We start from the raw sequence: 15,980 nt of genomic DNA on the forward strand, positions 1-15,980 counted from the left end.
AATAAAAGCACTATTCCACTTGGTGAAACAATTTGATTCACCTGCAAGATCCTTTTTTAAATATGTATGTAGGCCAGCAGTCTCTCTTTGGCAGGTCATTTGAAATCATCCACAAAATTCATATCATCTCTCGCTCTTTCTCTGGCATGTGAAAAATCAATCCGAACATGGCACATTTTCAAGTGGTGCTCATTTTAGATAAAAACCCTTGCTTTAGGGAAAAATAAAGGAATACATTCAGACATTTGACACCAGTGTTCATGTTACTGATGATTATATAAACTACTAGATTTTTATATTCTCTGAAGGAAATGGAAGTGTTGTTTGCCATGCAGAACTCACTGCCACAATGCTGGAATGTTATGAGAGGTTGCTATAGCATTGCATTGCAGTTGTTAAGGTGTCTTGCTTTGTTGCTAGGTAGTTATTTACTGTTCCCAAGTCAAAAGAGCCAATTTTAGGTCTCCGTGATGTGGCTCAAGTCCTTCCTTCAATAGCAAACATCACTAATTTATTGCATTTGCCATGATAGCAACACCATTTTTGATAATACCAAAATAAGCGCTCATTTAAATAATATTTTTCAATTAAATATTTCACCATAATCTCTAATAAAACTGCTTTACTGTTATACAGTTTGAGTTTGCTCACAAATGCTACTGAAAGGGTGTTTAGTGCCATCTAGTGGAAAGATATTCACTTTACAAGATTATTTCATGGCGACACAATACTAAACATACAAGAGGGCCATAAATAAAATCTCCTTTTTTTATGTATTTACTTTTGTGTGCAAAACGTGTTTCGTTCATGTAGGAGTTGCATGTCATTTCAGCATGTATTGAAACCTTTTGTTGCCTCGCATTGTTCTGAGCTACTGTGCTCGGCAGCTTTTGAAGTCGCGTGTGTCTTGTGTGCTTCCAGTAGATTTGTGGTTGAATAACTTGAAATGATTATTGTGTATCCGGCCTTGCAAACCAGTAACACGCATGTGATCCTCATGAAATGATAAATGACAAGGGTTTTTATTTAGTTTAATGTCTGTTACTAATTGTGCTGCATTCTGTTTGATGTCATCCAGATTGAAGATAGAAGGATTTGCCTTGGATATTTCATACCCTTTGTATTTCCTAAAAGAATTTCTTGTGCTGTTGCCTCACATGCTGGTCATGAGTCCCAGTGTGGTCCCACTGGAGTCCAGCTGTTCTTCGGACTGTCGTTTTTTTCCAGGAACCGACAGTGTCACACTCCAATACTGCAGAAACATGCATTAAAAAGGGCTTGTTCATTGATTCAGAACACTTTAGATGAATCAAAGTCAGACATCAGAGCTTCAAGGGCAGAGGAAGAAACTCACAGGAGCTCAAAAACGGGAACATGAGGTGGTGAGAAATGGGCAGCGTTTTCATGAGGGAGGTTTGGGTTATTTTGTAGATAAAACAAAGACGCCAAAAAGAGCTGAAATAGAAAGGGGAGAGGAATTTGTGAAAGACTTTTCTGAGATAGAGGTGCAACAACACTGGACCGTTTAAAAGAAATAAATCTCAATAAACTTGCAGCCCACTATGGAGGAGTTCGATTCTGAGGACTCTGGTGTTCAAGATGTGGGACCTCAAATCAACGGGCTGGTGGGCCAGATCCTGGAGACAACGTCAGCGCTGTTGGTGCGGATCAGACAGAAGCTTCTGGAAATGGCTCTTCTGATCTGTGTGATTCTGCTGGTGTTCTGGGTGGCTTCATTCCTCTATGGCAGTTTCTATTATTCCTTTATGCCCACCGACAATTTCATCACACCTGTCTACTTTTACAGGTGAGGTGTTTACAGCTACCCAGCAGAATACCTTAAATCTTAATCAGTTTTTGGTGTTTTTTTTTAGTAAGCAGGATTTCTTGAATATTTCATCACACCTGTCTACTTTTTGTGTTTGTGTCTGTGTTGTGTGTGTGTGTGTGTGTTGTGTGTGTGTGTGTGTGTGTGTTTGTGTGTGTGTGTGTGGTGTGTGTGTGTGTGTGTGTGTGTGTGTGTGTGTGTGTGTGTGTGTGTGTGTGTGTGTGTGTGTTTAAGCATAAACCTCATAAAAAATTGTAAATATCTTGTAAATATCTCTAATTCATGATTTAAGCATGAACCTTACAAAAATTATATGCATCAAAAAAAAAACATCCTTTTGTAAGTCACTTTAGATAAACACATCTGCTAAAGAAGTTGTTGATATTTATATGGACAAAACATAAGATGAAATTCTGATAGCTTGTAAAGAAAAATCAATGAGATCTTTATAACAGGAAAGCAGACCAATTAAATACTGTAGATATCAGTTGTCACTCTATATCTCAATAATGTCTTAGTAAGATAATATTTAAATGCTTAGTTTTATGATCAAAGCACGGTAGTATTTATTGTGGGGGCAAAAGATATAATGTAATGTAATATGATGATTGAAAGATGAACCAATAAAAAATCCTCAAAGGCCTGATGGATCATATTTGATATTCAAATTATAACAACAAATAAGTAAATCTAAGTTGCTTTAGTCCAGTAAGTGTTCATATTAATAATAAGCAGTTTTTTCAGCAATATTTTGATCATGTTGATAATCCATATGCTTAAATACAGTCAAACTGAAAATTGTTTTTAAAAGACACCACCTTGTCAGATGGTAACAGGCTGTAAAATATTGAGAGTAATATCACAGAACCAGCCTACATTCATCAGAGTTTGTCATCTGTTTGTTGATGCAGAATGTGTTTCTGATCAGCAGGACTGATTGTCCGTCTCCTCATCACTCTGTGTGTTCTTTCCCTGTGGCTAATGTCTCTTTACTGAAAAATGGAAAACATCAGGTGACAATCTTTGATCTCAGCCTTGCTTAGTTTCTTTATTTTAAAGTTCTTTCAGACTCATGATTTTTATGGTTATCTTTTATTGTTGAGTTTAGTATAGCATGTGTTTTGAATAGCATGCTGCATTGTTGTCAAATGACCTCATTACATGGCATGTTTATCTCTGCAATTGGTGTCCAGTTATGTTAGTAATTGCGTCTATCCAATTTTGTGCAAAAATTACTTTTTGATCAAATAATTCAGGGAAAAAATGGTGTTAAAAATCAAGGTTGACATCACTTTACTTAGTGTTTTACATTGAAGTCAGGTTCTGTGCAAATTGTGCAGTCATACAGAATATTTGTGGATAAAGAATATTTGCATACTATACACAGTGGACATACTTAAAAAAAAATATTATATTATTGCAATGCTGTTTTTTGCGTTTCTCTTTCCTGCCTACCACAGGTAATGACATACGGTCAGCCCTATCAGATCACACTAGAGCTGGAAATGCCTGAGTCTCCAGCCAATCAGGAGCTGGGAATGTTCCTAGTGAAGATGACTCCCTATTCTAAAGCTGGTCAGATTGTTGACGTATCAGCCCGTTCTGTAAGTACACAAACGAGGAGACAGGTACGCATAAAAACCATTTTATGTTAAAAGCATACATCAAATGCTTGCTTTTTGATAGATTACACTGAAATGTAAAATATTCAACCAGTCAAATTCATTTAATACTTAACTTAACAGGAATAGTTCACCCAAAAATTACATTTCTGTACACATTTACTCAACTGTACTCACATTATTCATGTCAAATAGCTTCATATGAACCACTTCTATTGTGCTTTTCCATACAGAAGCCAGTCATACAGGTTTTGAACCACATAACAGAATTTTTATTTTCAAGTTACCGTTGCAAAATGTAGGTTCACCAAAGTGAGCTTTGTGATCTTTCTAAACCTGTTTAGAACATTTTTTTTTCACAATGCAGCTGTTGTATCTCCCTCTCTCTCTCTCTCTCTCTCTCTCTTTCTCTCTCTCACAGGCAATGCTCCATTATCACTCCTCTCTTCTTCAGGCTCTGGGCACAGTGGTCTTCTCCCCCATGCTGTTAACAGGAGCATCCGAGCAAAAGCAGCCAGTCATAGTGGAGCTGTACTCTGAATTCAAAGATGATTCTGTGAGGGATAATTCTGAACACCCTAGCAACCACATAACAACACACTAAACCTCAGCATTAGCAACTGCATAGAAACTCTATAAAACCACTCAGGATACCTTTAGCAGTCTCATCTACAGTATACGAGTTAGTATAATTGTCCCTCTCTTTTCTTTGTTCAGTACAAACCCACTGTTGGAGCCGTCATTGAGATCCATTCCCAGCATATTCAGATCTACAGAGCTCATCTCTACATCTTCGCTCAATTTACAGGCATCAGGTTTGTGTGTTCCTGTGTTTTTGCCGTGTTGCTTAAATATATTCCCTAAAATTTTCCATAATGTTACTTTAAATAAAATGCTGTGTGCTTGAGATAATCAGCCCACTCAAACATTCATCAAACTGATGATGATGATGATGTCTGTATGAATCTCTCTGATCTGCACAGGTACCTGATGTATCACTTCCCCTTGATATCAGCACTGATCGGGGTGATGAGTAACTTTGCTTTCCTCAGTTTGATCATCGTTCTCAGCTTCCTGCAGTTTAATCTGGGCAGTCACAGGAATCCTGGAAAGGTGCACTGCTCTAAAATTGAGCATTTACTATTCAATATACAAGACATTTGCCAAGGATATACTCTACAAAAGTATGGATTGCATTGTGTGAAATCTAGCTTGTGTACTTGTGTTCACATACTTGCATACAGTAAGTTCTGGGCTAGCTTTGAAATAGTGACTTTGTGTTTCTTCTGGGGGTGTGTCTGTGTTAACAACACTTTTCAGTGTTTTCCTTGCTTCAGGCTGTTAAGATACAAGAGGAAAAGAATGAATCAGATGACCTGAATGATCAGTCTGAACCCCAGAATAAAGGCAAGGCACCAAGTGAAGTCTGGTTTAATATGCACCATAATTTTTTAGACCATTTGCAACCAATGTAATAATAGAAAGGGTCAAATTTAATTTTGGAAATATATTTTATTCTGGAAATAACATACTTAAATTTAAATGTGAAAAAATGGTTTTGTTTTTTGATGTGCATTGATCATATTTCTTTGTACAGCCACTACAAGCCACTTTGTTGAATTCCCCTATTATTACAGAAAATGTAGACGCCATGGAGTGCAATTCAGTGGAGGTGGAAGAATCCATTCCAGACATGGGAGTGGAGGAGAGTGACGATGACTCCAGAGAAGTTGCTGAAGATGAACCCATCTGTGAGGCTGGGGATGGAGAAATGATTTTGTAGCGCAGGCATTTATCACAGAGCATGTCACAGTCATCTCAAGCATTAACAGGCACCATAGATAAAACTTACTACCGTGTTGGTGTCTGTTGTTCAGGCTGCTAGAGAGGGAATGGGGGTAAACATTATGAAAAACACAGGCCACCCACTGGACTTCATAGATTTGGTAAAAATGTCCTTGTTTTAAAAATATGAACTTCATGCTAGCCCTAATCACTTGTATCTTATTGAAAGAAATAATCAAGGCAACCATAAATATACTGTACGGTATCCATTTATGTATTGACATAACCTATATATCCAAAACTGACCTTTCTAGACATGTCCTTTGTTGTAGTTGTTATTATAATCCACAACACTGAAACCAGTGAGACTGTGCCAATAAATAGCCAAAGGAGGAGAGGTGTAATTTGTTTGTGGTTTATGTCTGGAAAATAACATTATTAATTTGCATTCATTTACATGTATTCCACTTTTCAAAATGCAGAGACAACTAGAGAAACATCCAGTTATGTTGTAAGAAGGAGCTAAAGGATATGACTTTACTAAAAGTTATTTATGGATATTTATAATTATGACTTAAACAGGGAAAAAAAACTTAATTTGAAAAATAAATAGAATAAATACAATTTTAAAATATTTATACATCATCATATTGGCTGTACTGATTTTATACTGATTTTATAAATAAAAATACAGTATAATAGTAGAGAGATTTAATAAGACTCGAAATTAAATGACAGTTTGGGGCAAGATGTTTATCCACCATCCAAGTAATTTATTATATATACATACATAATATTTTGATGTATTTTTTTATCTAGTTTACTGTAAATGGTATAACATGGTGATACCAACACCACAGTCATTAAGTTCAATTCCTGGGAAATTTGCATGCTGATAAAATAAATTCATCACAGCTGAAAGCATCTTCCAACTGGAAACACATTCATGACGTGTTTAACAGAGTCAATCTGCTGAGTTCTCGACACAAGAGTGTGGGCCAGCCATCAGCCAACCTCCGAAAGAGCTCACTGTAAAATATGTTGTAGCAAACCATGATGTCACATTATGCAAAGCACTGTCGGAAAACGTTGACAGCGAGACTTTAAACTGGCATTGAATCTTTGACGCTGAACTGCTGGTGGGTTCAGCTTTACACACAGGAGTGATGAAAGATTGGCAACTCGGGTACGTGGGAGTTGGTGCTTTTTCCCCCTACAAATATTTGTTTTGAACTTTGTTCCAATTCGCATATGTGGGCTACTTCCTGGACAAGATAAAGCTTATTTTTATCTGTTTCTACAGGCAACCACCAGTGTCTGCAGTATTTTTTAGACTGAGGCTTTATATATGTCCAGGAAAAACCCCACATGATGTGCCTTTTTAAATAACAATACTTTATTATTAAGATATTGTCATCTGTCTATTCTTCTGTTTTCTTTAGGTATGATTTATCAAATAACGATTTTGTTTATCCCCTCAGATTCTCTTCTTCTAGAGCTCAAAATAACCAAACAGGAGTTTCATCCATTTTTGGTGAGAATTTTCCTCAAAGCGGCTTCATGAAAGGCTTGGATTCTCCTCCAGAAAGAATGAGCACATTGTCAGAGAAGAAGAGCAATGGAAGTGATGGGGAGAGCATGAGAGATGCCATAGAAGAAAGGATTTTTGATTTCTCCGCGTCTTCGATAACTCAAAGTAATCATATCAAGAAAACAGGCTTCAGAGCCAGACCTAAACTGGCTTCTGCTCATGCCGTCCTTTCATCCAAGCTAGAAGACCCAACAGAAATGCAAACAAATGCATATGAGGAACCAGAGGACGTGAAACCAAAACCTCTGGAACATGTTTGCATGGATCCCCTACCAATAGCTGCTGGAGAAACAACCAAGAACGAAGACGTGGAAGAGCAGAAAGTGAAAGAGAGAGTGACGGCAGGTGAAAATCTTGTTGAAGAGGGTTCAAAAGTGGCGTTGAATGCAGCAACTAGGAAAAGCCTGTGGAGAAGAAAGATCGAACCGAGGGAAAGACTGAAGGAAGGGATGCGGGAAAGGCTGGGAGCAAGTGTGGAGAGTATCGATGAGAGTAACGAGGCAGATTTCAGCAACAAACGACTGCACAAGAAGAAGAGTTGGGGTTCAAGACAGAGAAACACACAAACGCTTGGGTCATCACGGGATGGAGAACATTTTATGGAGGCAAGTGTGGAGAAAGATGGTGAGGAAGAATTAGTTCCACACCCTGTTCTCTCCCGGGTTCTCTTTCACTCCTCAGCTTCATCCTCCTCTTCCTTCAACAACTCCTCAGCAGAAAGCGATGAGGTTTTCAGTGAAAATGAGGACACTGCCACCCGGAGGCAGACCATGAAGAAGGTGAGTGGAACTCTGGGAAGGCTTAGAAAGCACAAAGCATTTTTATCTAGATCAGGGGTGTCAGCTCCAACCCTAATTAAACACACCTGATCCAGCTAATCAGGTCCTTTAGACTTATTTGAAAACTACATGGTATGTGTGTTGGAGCAGGGTTGGAACTAAACTCTGCAGGGCTGCGGCCCTCTAGGAATTGAGATTGACACCCCTGATCTAGATTCTGCAGAATCTCTCAGGTCCAGTAAACAGGTGTCAGGTTCAGTCTGACCTGTGGACTAACAGAAGCATTCTCTATTTTTTCGGTGCACTGAAATGTATCAGACAATTTGCATTATTCCAAAAGTGTACCCATAACATTGCATATTTGAATAAGCTATTTGCATAGTGCTGTAGACCACGACAGGGATAGAGAAGCATGGAACTGTCTCATTTGCAATGTTCCCAAAACAAATTCAACTTATCTTCAAATATCATACTTGATAAACATGCAATATACCCCATATTATCATAGTAGTGCTCACAGTAGTGAGCAAAGTCTGTGCATCTGAACAGTTTCACAATGGGTAGGGTATAACTATAACCATCAAGGCTTAAAAAAAAGCATGCTCTTTTATAAAAAAAAAAAAAAAAATGTTTTTAAGGTACTGTTAGATAACTGCCACTAAATGACTCTCATTTCTTTCCCAGTGTCGATCTTGGAGAACGTTTTTGACCATGATGCAGTGGTCTAAACGTACACAAAGCTCATGGATCCAGCTAGCAGGTCACCAAGGTACATAGCTGAGACTTTTGACCCCATTTTGACCCTGACCATACCTTCACTTTCTATCAAAATACATCATGTTATAGAAGTAAAATAGCTTTGAACATCATGCCGTCCATGAGCAGTATTTTGAAGACAGAAAATGAGTTTTGAATGCTCTGTCTAGGTAACGTGAGGCTGAGTGAGGGTGGCGAGGTGCTGAAGAGGTTTTGCGAGGTTGAGGCCGTCTGTCTGCAGGTCCTCATGTCTGATGCACTCTGTCAGTTTGTGCCTCATTATTTCGGGCACATCAGTCAGGACGGAGAGCAATACATCCGTCTAGAGGATCTGCTTAGCGGGCTCAAAAATCCTGTCATCATGGACTGCAAAATGGGTGTGCGGTAGGAAGGAACCCAATAGCTTACCTCTAATACTGATTAATTTTGACTTAATATTTTCAATTTTGATTCATTGTTCCCTTAAGCCACATATGTTTAGTTGAGTACCTCAAAGTGAGAGAAAATACTTTAATAATTATGCATATTTTTTTTTGATTAGTTCCAATTAGTGATTATATAGTACTTTAATTTTGTTTTTTGTGGGTATGTTTTTTAAAAAATTTCTGAAACGGTTACTTTTCAATTAGCGCTTCTACAATGATGGATTTTAACCATATTTTGTGCACTCAACATGGATGAGTTATAACAGGTCAAAATGTCAGCAGTGTGGACACCGACTGGTTTAATGTATTACCTGAGAACACGACACCCTGAACAGCATACTGAGTTCTATTGTGCATTTACACAAATTTGATTTGGTTTTTGGCTAAATGAAAACTTGATTTTCACTTTCAGTGTTTCTGTAAAAATTTGTTTCAGTGCATTTCTAGTTCTAGTAGTGCATTTTAATTTGCTACTCTACACTACATTGACCTTATATTTGAACAATAATGCAGTACCATCTGAACCTGCGGCATTACTTGCAGGACATACCAAGAGGAGGAGATAAGTAAGGCCAGGAGCAACGCCATTGTGCGCTCTGATATGTATCAAAAGATGGTGAAAGTAGATCCGGCAGCTCCTACTGCAGAAGAACATGCACAAAGAGGTGTAACCAAGCTGCGTTACCTGCAGTGGAGGGATGACAGCAGTTCCACCTCGTCACTGGGTTTCCGCATAGAAGGCATTGTGGTACGAAACATGAGACTAAAGGCCTGGTCACGCCAAGAATGATAGCTATAACAATAATTATATAAGCACATGCTGCTGGTCTGTTGACTGCTGCTTTAAATTCTCAACCTCTTTAAAGCGGGATGGATTCTTATTGGCTGTCAATGCTTTTTATTGTTCATCAAGCTGGAAAAAAAGTCATTGTGAAAGTGATTCCAACAATATTTTTACTTTATACCATTAACATTAGTTGTTTGTTGTAGACTAAGCTATTCTTTTCCCATTTAAAACAATTTTTAAAACTATATTACTAGTTATTGTCTTCGGTGTGAATGGGCCTTGAAGAATTTACTGGCCATTTATATAGATTTTTTACTGTTTCCCATAATTTTATTTATTTATTTTTTCCAGATGGGAAATGGTAAAGTATTACGAGACTTTTACAAGACACGCACAGAGGCTCAAGTGACAGAAACACTGTTAACCTTCACCAGGAGGCAGGTTCATATTCTAGTGAGTGCACATCATTTCATACTTAGAGTTCACTTTTTTTTCTCAAAAACTCACACAGATATAAATATTTATATCAACATTCAAAAACAACTTCATCTCTGAAACAACTTTCCTTTCTGGTCCTCTTATTTTCCATTTAAATAAAACACCTGATTCAATTAGTTTCTAATAGATAAAATGAAACCCACATATCCTATGTGTGCATTGTTTTACTCTGAAATATGTCACATTGTTGAAGTAAATCGGGTTGTGAAAGGAGATTCATGCAGTATATTTTAGTAAGCTCATATGACTTTTGCTATACACAAAATATGCATGCTTAACAATATAACCAGAGGTGGGTAGTAACTAGCTACATTTACTTCGTTACATTTACTTGAGTATATTTTTTGGGTAACTAATACTTTTGGGGTATATTAAAAGATGGGTACTTTTACTCTTACTTAAGTACATTTTGGGGGGGAAATCTGTTCTTTTACTTTGTTACTGTGGGCAACGCTCCTCTTGTTACTTTATCTTAATGCAATAAAAGTTATTAATGCTACAGTTTATTCCAAACGCGCAGTCTACTTTTCTCTGGGCAATGAGCGATGCCCATTCGCGAATGATTCATTATTTTGAGTCAATTCTATTCAAAAGCTTGATCAAACCAGTTGCCTGACCAGTGAATTGGTTCGTGAATCAGTTTGAATGATTCGTTCAGTTCCCTGCAGCGCGCGCTGAGCATCTGAAGCGGTTCACTCAGAGTTGTAACAGAAAGTTTAAGAACATCAAGAGCGTTGAAGACGTGGCTTTGGATCTGCACTGAATTGAAAGCAAATCTGCAAAGGCTATTGTTTGCTTGCGATGAAGATCTTTATTAGATGAACACAGCGCGTGCTGTCTACGGTTCGACAGGTATAACTTAGATCGGCTACACTCGTTGTTTTTGAGAGTGATTGAACTCTAGACTGTGAAAATGTTCTTTGATAATGTAAATGTTCTTTGATAATGTAAATGTTATTTGCTCTCTTTCTTTACAATGAAAGATTAGTAACCGTTTTTATATCACATTAACTTTCAATGTTATATTTACATTTAATATAAAGTCAGTCGTATTAAAAATATGTTATGGCTTGACACCCATATTTGTTACTTTAGTAAACAGACAGGTTTTTATGCATAGTTAATAGATTACATTATTAGGCTACTTTGACCATCACATATTATCTAACATAATCTATGAAGGTGAGAACCGAGATATTTCATGATATAGTTCATGCGTCTGGGAATGTTTCTAATAAAAATGAAAAAAAATAAAAAATAATGCTTAATAATAATTTGCCAATATGCTGTTGTGGCTGCTGTGTGTCACATGACTACCCCCCATTCGTGCCCCCTCAAAAATAATAAGTGCATTAGCTCTGTTCCAGGAGGAATGCCTTTGCCTAGACACAATTAATATTCATATTTCCACAATATTTATGCTTGCAGAAATATACATTTTCCACAATATTTATGCTTGCACAGAAGAAGATCTGTCAATGTGCATTTGGTTCGTTATTTTCAGATGTTCGGTAACTTAGCCGTCATGTGAGGAGTTTTCACTCTTCTCTGTGTCAGAGGTTATTTACACACATATAATACATACTTTAAAATATAATTTATTTCAGTGATGCAAATCAGAATTTTCATCAATCAGCTGTTACTCCAGTTTTAAGAGTCATGATCCTTCAAAAAATAATTCTAATATATTGATTTATTACGAGTGCTGGAAGCAGTTTTGCTGTTTAATATTTTTTAGAATCTGTGACATTTAGTTTAGGATTATTTGATGAATGGAAAGCTAAAAAGAACATCATTGATAGTAAATCAACATATTGGAAAGATTTCTGAAGGATTATGTGACACTGAAGACTGGAGTACAGGCTGATGAAATATATATATATAATAAAAATGTATATATACACATACACACACACACACATAACAAGCATTTTTATCTATATATCTAAAAAATAGACTATAGATATTCAGTATATGACCCAAAGTAACTAGTAACTAACTGCTTGAGTAGATTTTTTTTTATCCAGTACTTTTTTACTCTTACTCAAGTAACTATTCAGACCAGTACTTTTACTTTTACTTGAGTAAATATTTCTATAAGTACTTTTACTTTTACTTGAGTACAGTTTTTGGACTCTACCCACCTCTGAATATAACTGGAATATATAAAAACAAAAATACTTGCAGTTCATCCCAATTACATTTGTCCATACCCTCCATTTGTCACTTTGTGTATCTCAGGAGGCCTACGAATCCAGATTACAGGCACTGAACAAAGCACTCAAGGAGTCAAACTTTTTCAACAGACATGAGGTTAGTGCAAAACTTTAAACTTGTCACCATTATCCGATGGTTTCATTTCTTTTCTATACTACATTATGTTCAGTTTGAATCCTTTAAATCAGAATTGCCATTTTGAGCTGTGGAATTTCTGGTGAGAGGCTTTACATTTAGTTTGTTCTACATTTACCTCAAACATAAAATTTAAAGGTGTACAGCTCTGTTTTCATCTCAGAACACATTTTACAGGAATGTTGTTTACACACTGCCTCTGAATAAACATCATCTCAACTTCTCACAGATTATAGGCAGCTCTTTACTTTTCGTCCACGACTGCAGCAACAAAGCAAATATATGGATGATAGATTTTGGAAAGACCATCCCAACCCCAGAGGATGTCCAGCTGAGGCATGATGTTCCGTGGATGGAGGGAAACAGGGAAGATGGGTACCTCATCGGACTGACCTCACTCATCACTCTGCTGGGGGAAGCCATCAAGCAAGCAGGGGAGCAAAGCTGAGAGTGACCTCATATATACTCACTTATACAGACAATATCATGTTGGATCTATTGATAGTAGGGATGTAATGATTAACCACGAGCCGGTCGAAAATCAATTCAAATATGTGACGATTCAAATCAGTCGAGATGCCAAACAAATTTTGATACACTTGGAGTAGGAGTTTATATGAATGTATCTCTGAGGGGAACTGACTATCTTTAGAAAAGTTTATGTGGTATTTTCTTTTCATCTTCCCTCTGAACAATGCATATTAAAGTAGCGTTCATGGCAGCTCTGCTCTGACAGCGGTAACCCAGGAAACACTGAATCATTGCTGTTCATAAGCACCACCTGCTGTCAGAGAGTGAATCTGTGTCTCATTCAGCCCTTCTGCTGTTTCCTTCAGATATGTTTTATGAACTGTACAGTTTCACAAAACTAAAGTCAGACCATTCTGCTTTTGCTTAAGATTTCGAAATTATACAGTCTAATTTAGATTAAAAACTGCTCATGGTTTATTTAGGTTTTTCTTTGTTTGGATCGTGATTAAAGTCCAGTGGTTGCCTCTAATTTTAAATGGAAAGAGCACAGACAAAGCCTTAGTTTGTTCATATTTAGAGATTTTATTTGTGTAACTTGTTTGTTTAAAAAAAAAAAATTTTGTTTTAAAATTTTAATTTAGTTTTGTTATATTTCAATTTCACAAAGACACGTGCAGCAATAGCCTAATAAAACGACACCTATTCATTAACTGTATAATATATTCAATCTCATTTTGTTAAAAAAAAATCATGGGATAATCCAATCATGAAATCAAAATCGTGAATTGAATCTAATCGTGAGTTGAGTGAATCGTTACATCCCTAATCAATAGACAACCTTACTGTCTTTTGGGCATTATACGTTTTTAGGTTTATAAAGCTTTACAGTTAACAGTATTAATAAAGCACTTGCATTGCTATGGTTTTTGCATGTTCTTGTGGAATTTGTTACTGGTTTTTTTACAAATAAAAGTTTGTCTATTAAATGTTTAATATGCTGAAAGTATTGCTTCACTTGTGTATTCTTTCTGTTAGATTTCTGTCTGATGGTCAAATGTTTGCAGAGTAAAATTTACAAATACAGATTTAAAGGGACAGATCACCCAAAAAAGAAAATTGTCATAATTTCTTATGTTGTTTATTATGTTGGATATTTTGGTGGATGTTTTGAAGTTTGGCAGTTGACTATTGCTATTGACTTCCATAGTTTGTTTGTTTTTTGTTTTGTTTTTCCGTTGGCTACCATCAACTGTTTGGTTACCAATATTCTTCAAAATATCTTTCACTTTAATACGTATCACTATTGCTCATATTTTGCTACAGACATACAGACATTTTCCAATATTTTGGTTTTGAGATTTTCAATTAGTAGAAATGTGAGGATTGTTGAGGAGAGATTATTTTTTATTATTTTTTTAATTTTTTTTTACACAGATACATATCTAGTGACCAGAGTAGCATTGACACTTGAAAGCAGGATCTTTTGACTTGGTTAACTCAGCAACCACCTACAACACCCTAGCAATGTGCTAAAAACAAACCACTAGCAAACATAGCAATGCCCTAGCAATTGGTCACAACACAAACAATCATATTTTCTTTAGAAAATTTACAATCACGCAGTGTAACTGCAAGGCCATTGGTTTGCAATTTAGAAATGGTATTGTAATTGGTGATTTATTTTATTATGTTTTCTTAAGTATAGCTCAAGTATATTTAGACTTTTTGTAAGTATAAGTCAAGTATACTTAAATGTCATTTTAAGTATATTTCTGAGAAGTACATAAAGCCCATTTCTGAGAAGTACATAAAAAGTAAACTAAAAGCATACTTTCCTATTTTTAGTTTAAAAGAAGTATACTAATAGCACACTTGAATAAACTTCTTTTTCGTAAGGGTGTGCAGTAAATAAAAAACTAACCAATGGCTCGGCAGCAGAGCTAGTCCGCTCAGACAGCATGACGGTGTTGTCCTATATAAATCGTCAGGGCGGGCTCACCTCAAAAAGCCATTTTGAGATGTAAAATGCATCTTGGAGTGAATACATCTCAACATGCGTTTGTTGAGGGCAGCACATGTGCCTGGCATATTGAACCAAGGAGCAGACATGCTATCTATTTATTATTTTTTTTATTATTATTTATTTGTTCTGCACAGATATCACATGGATACAGTACAAGAAGGGGAACGAAACTCAGTTGGGTTTATACAGAGTTCCACTCCACTTGCATGAATAAACAAAAAGGCACGCAGACAAATAAGTTGACTACTAAAAAAGAGAGGGGAAAAACATATTTTCAGAAGCATGATTATCCTAATGAAAGTAACTTAAAGTTACAGATGTTTAAGGGAAATAGTAAAGGAGAATCAAAAGTAAAGAGTAGCATATGAGGGTCAGCAAAACTATAGTATACTGCAGAGTACTATAACAAAAAGTGTCATTGTAAAATCAAAAAACCTTTCAACTGTTTTTTAAAGACAAGCAAAGAAGACATGGATCTTAGGGACAAACTTAATTTACTCCATAGTTGAGGACCCCTAAAGCTGAGGTCAGTTTTATGACCTGAAGTTCTAGAGAACGGTAAGACAAGATTTATTTCTCTACGCCTTGTTTGATGGATATGAGTATCTGAAATAAAAGTAAAGAAGTATCGTAATGTTGGTGGAAAATCTTCTCTCTTATGAATAAACTTATGAATAAATATGCATGATAAATAAACATTGACTTTCTCAATTGATAAAATCTTGTATCTGAGAAATAGAGGTGCAGAAGGAGCATATTTAGAAGAGTAGGAAATCATACGCAAGAACTTCTTCTGAATTTTAACAATTTTTGCAAGATAAGTGGGAGAAGTAGACAGCACCCCCAGACAACATTACAATAATTCATAAAGGGAAATAAAAAGCTGTAGTAAAGCATTAGATGAGCAGATGAGTGAATTGAAGGTAAAACAATTCTTAGAATATTTAACATTTTAGAGGATCTTGTACAGACTAGATCAACATGTTTGGACCAAGTTAAACCTTCGTCAATCAGGACACTGAGAAATTTTGTTGAGGCCACTTGAGTAACTGGAGCTCCATCA

At 36.3% G+C, this 15,980-nt stretch overlaps 2 protein-coding genes across 5 annotated transcripts; both read left to right on the top strand.

Annotated features, from left to right (window-relative positions):
• Positions 1–1,186: 1,186 nt before the first annotated feature.
• Positions 1,187–5,630, top strand: LOC109101642 (seipin-like). 4 transcript variants are annotated; one of them, XM_042769913.1, is made up of 9 exons: positions 1,187–1,382; positions 1,557–1,807; positions 2,757–2,841; positions 3,289–3,456; positions 3,872–4,006; positions 4,168–4,265; positions 4,434–4,563; positions 4,788–4,857; positions 5,088–5,630. In XM_042769913.1, the coding sequence occupies exons 1-9, from the start codon at positions 1,305–1,307 to the stop codon at positions 5,231–5,233; spliced, it is 1,161 nt and encodes a 386-aa protein (XP_042625847.1). In that variant the 5' UTR covers positions 1,187–1,304; the 3' UTR covers positions 5,234–5,630. The 4 variants fall into 4 exon arrangements, with proteins under 4 accessions (XP_042625847.1, XP_042625848.1, XP_042625849.1 ...); XM_042769914.1 differs by having other exon boundaries at positions 1,195–1,382; positions 2,760–2,841; XM_042769915.1 differs by having other exon boundaries at positions 1,204–1,382; positions 3,289–3,432.
• Positions 5,631–5,752: 122 nt separating this feature from the next.
• Positions 5,753–13,220, top strand: LOC109101639 (inositol-trisphosphate 3-kinase B-like). Its single transcript, XM_019115035.2, has 8 exons — positions 5,753–6,421; positions 6,717–7,605; positions 8,290–8,374; positions 8,532–8,745; positions 9,330–9,534; positions 9,925–10,026; positions 12,313–12,384; positions 12,653–13,220. The coding sequence occupies exons 1-8, from the start codon at positions 6,402–6,404 to the stop codon at positions 12,869–12,871; spliced, it is 1,806 nt and encodes a 601-aa protein (XP_018970580.1). The 5' UTR covers positions 5,753–6,401; the 3' UTR covers positions 12,872–13,220.
• Positions 13,221–15,980: the final 2,760 nt, after the last annotated feature.

The sequence above is a fragment of the Cyprinus carpio genome, chromosome A14 (genome assembly GCF_018340385.1).
Source record: "Cyprinus carpio isolate SPL01 chromosome A14, ASM1834038v1, whole genome shotgun sequence".
Lineage (NCBI taxonomy): Eukaryota > Metazoa > Chordata > Actinopteri > Cypriniformes > Cyprinidae > Cyprinus > Cyprinus carpio.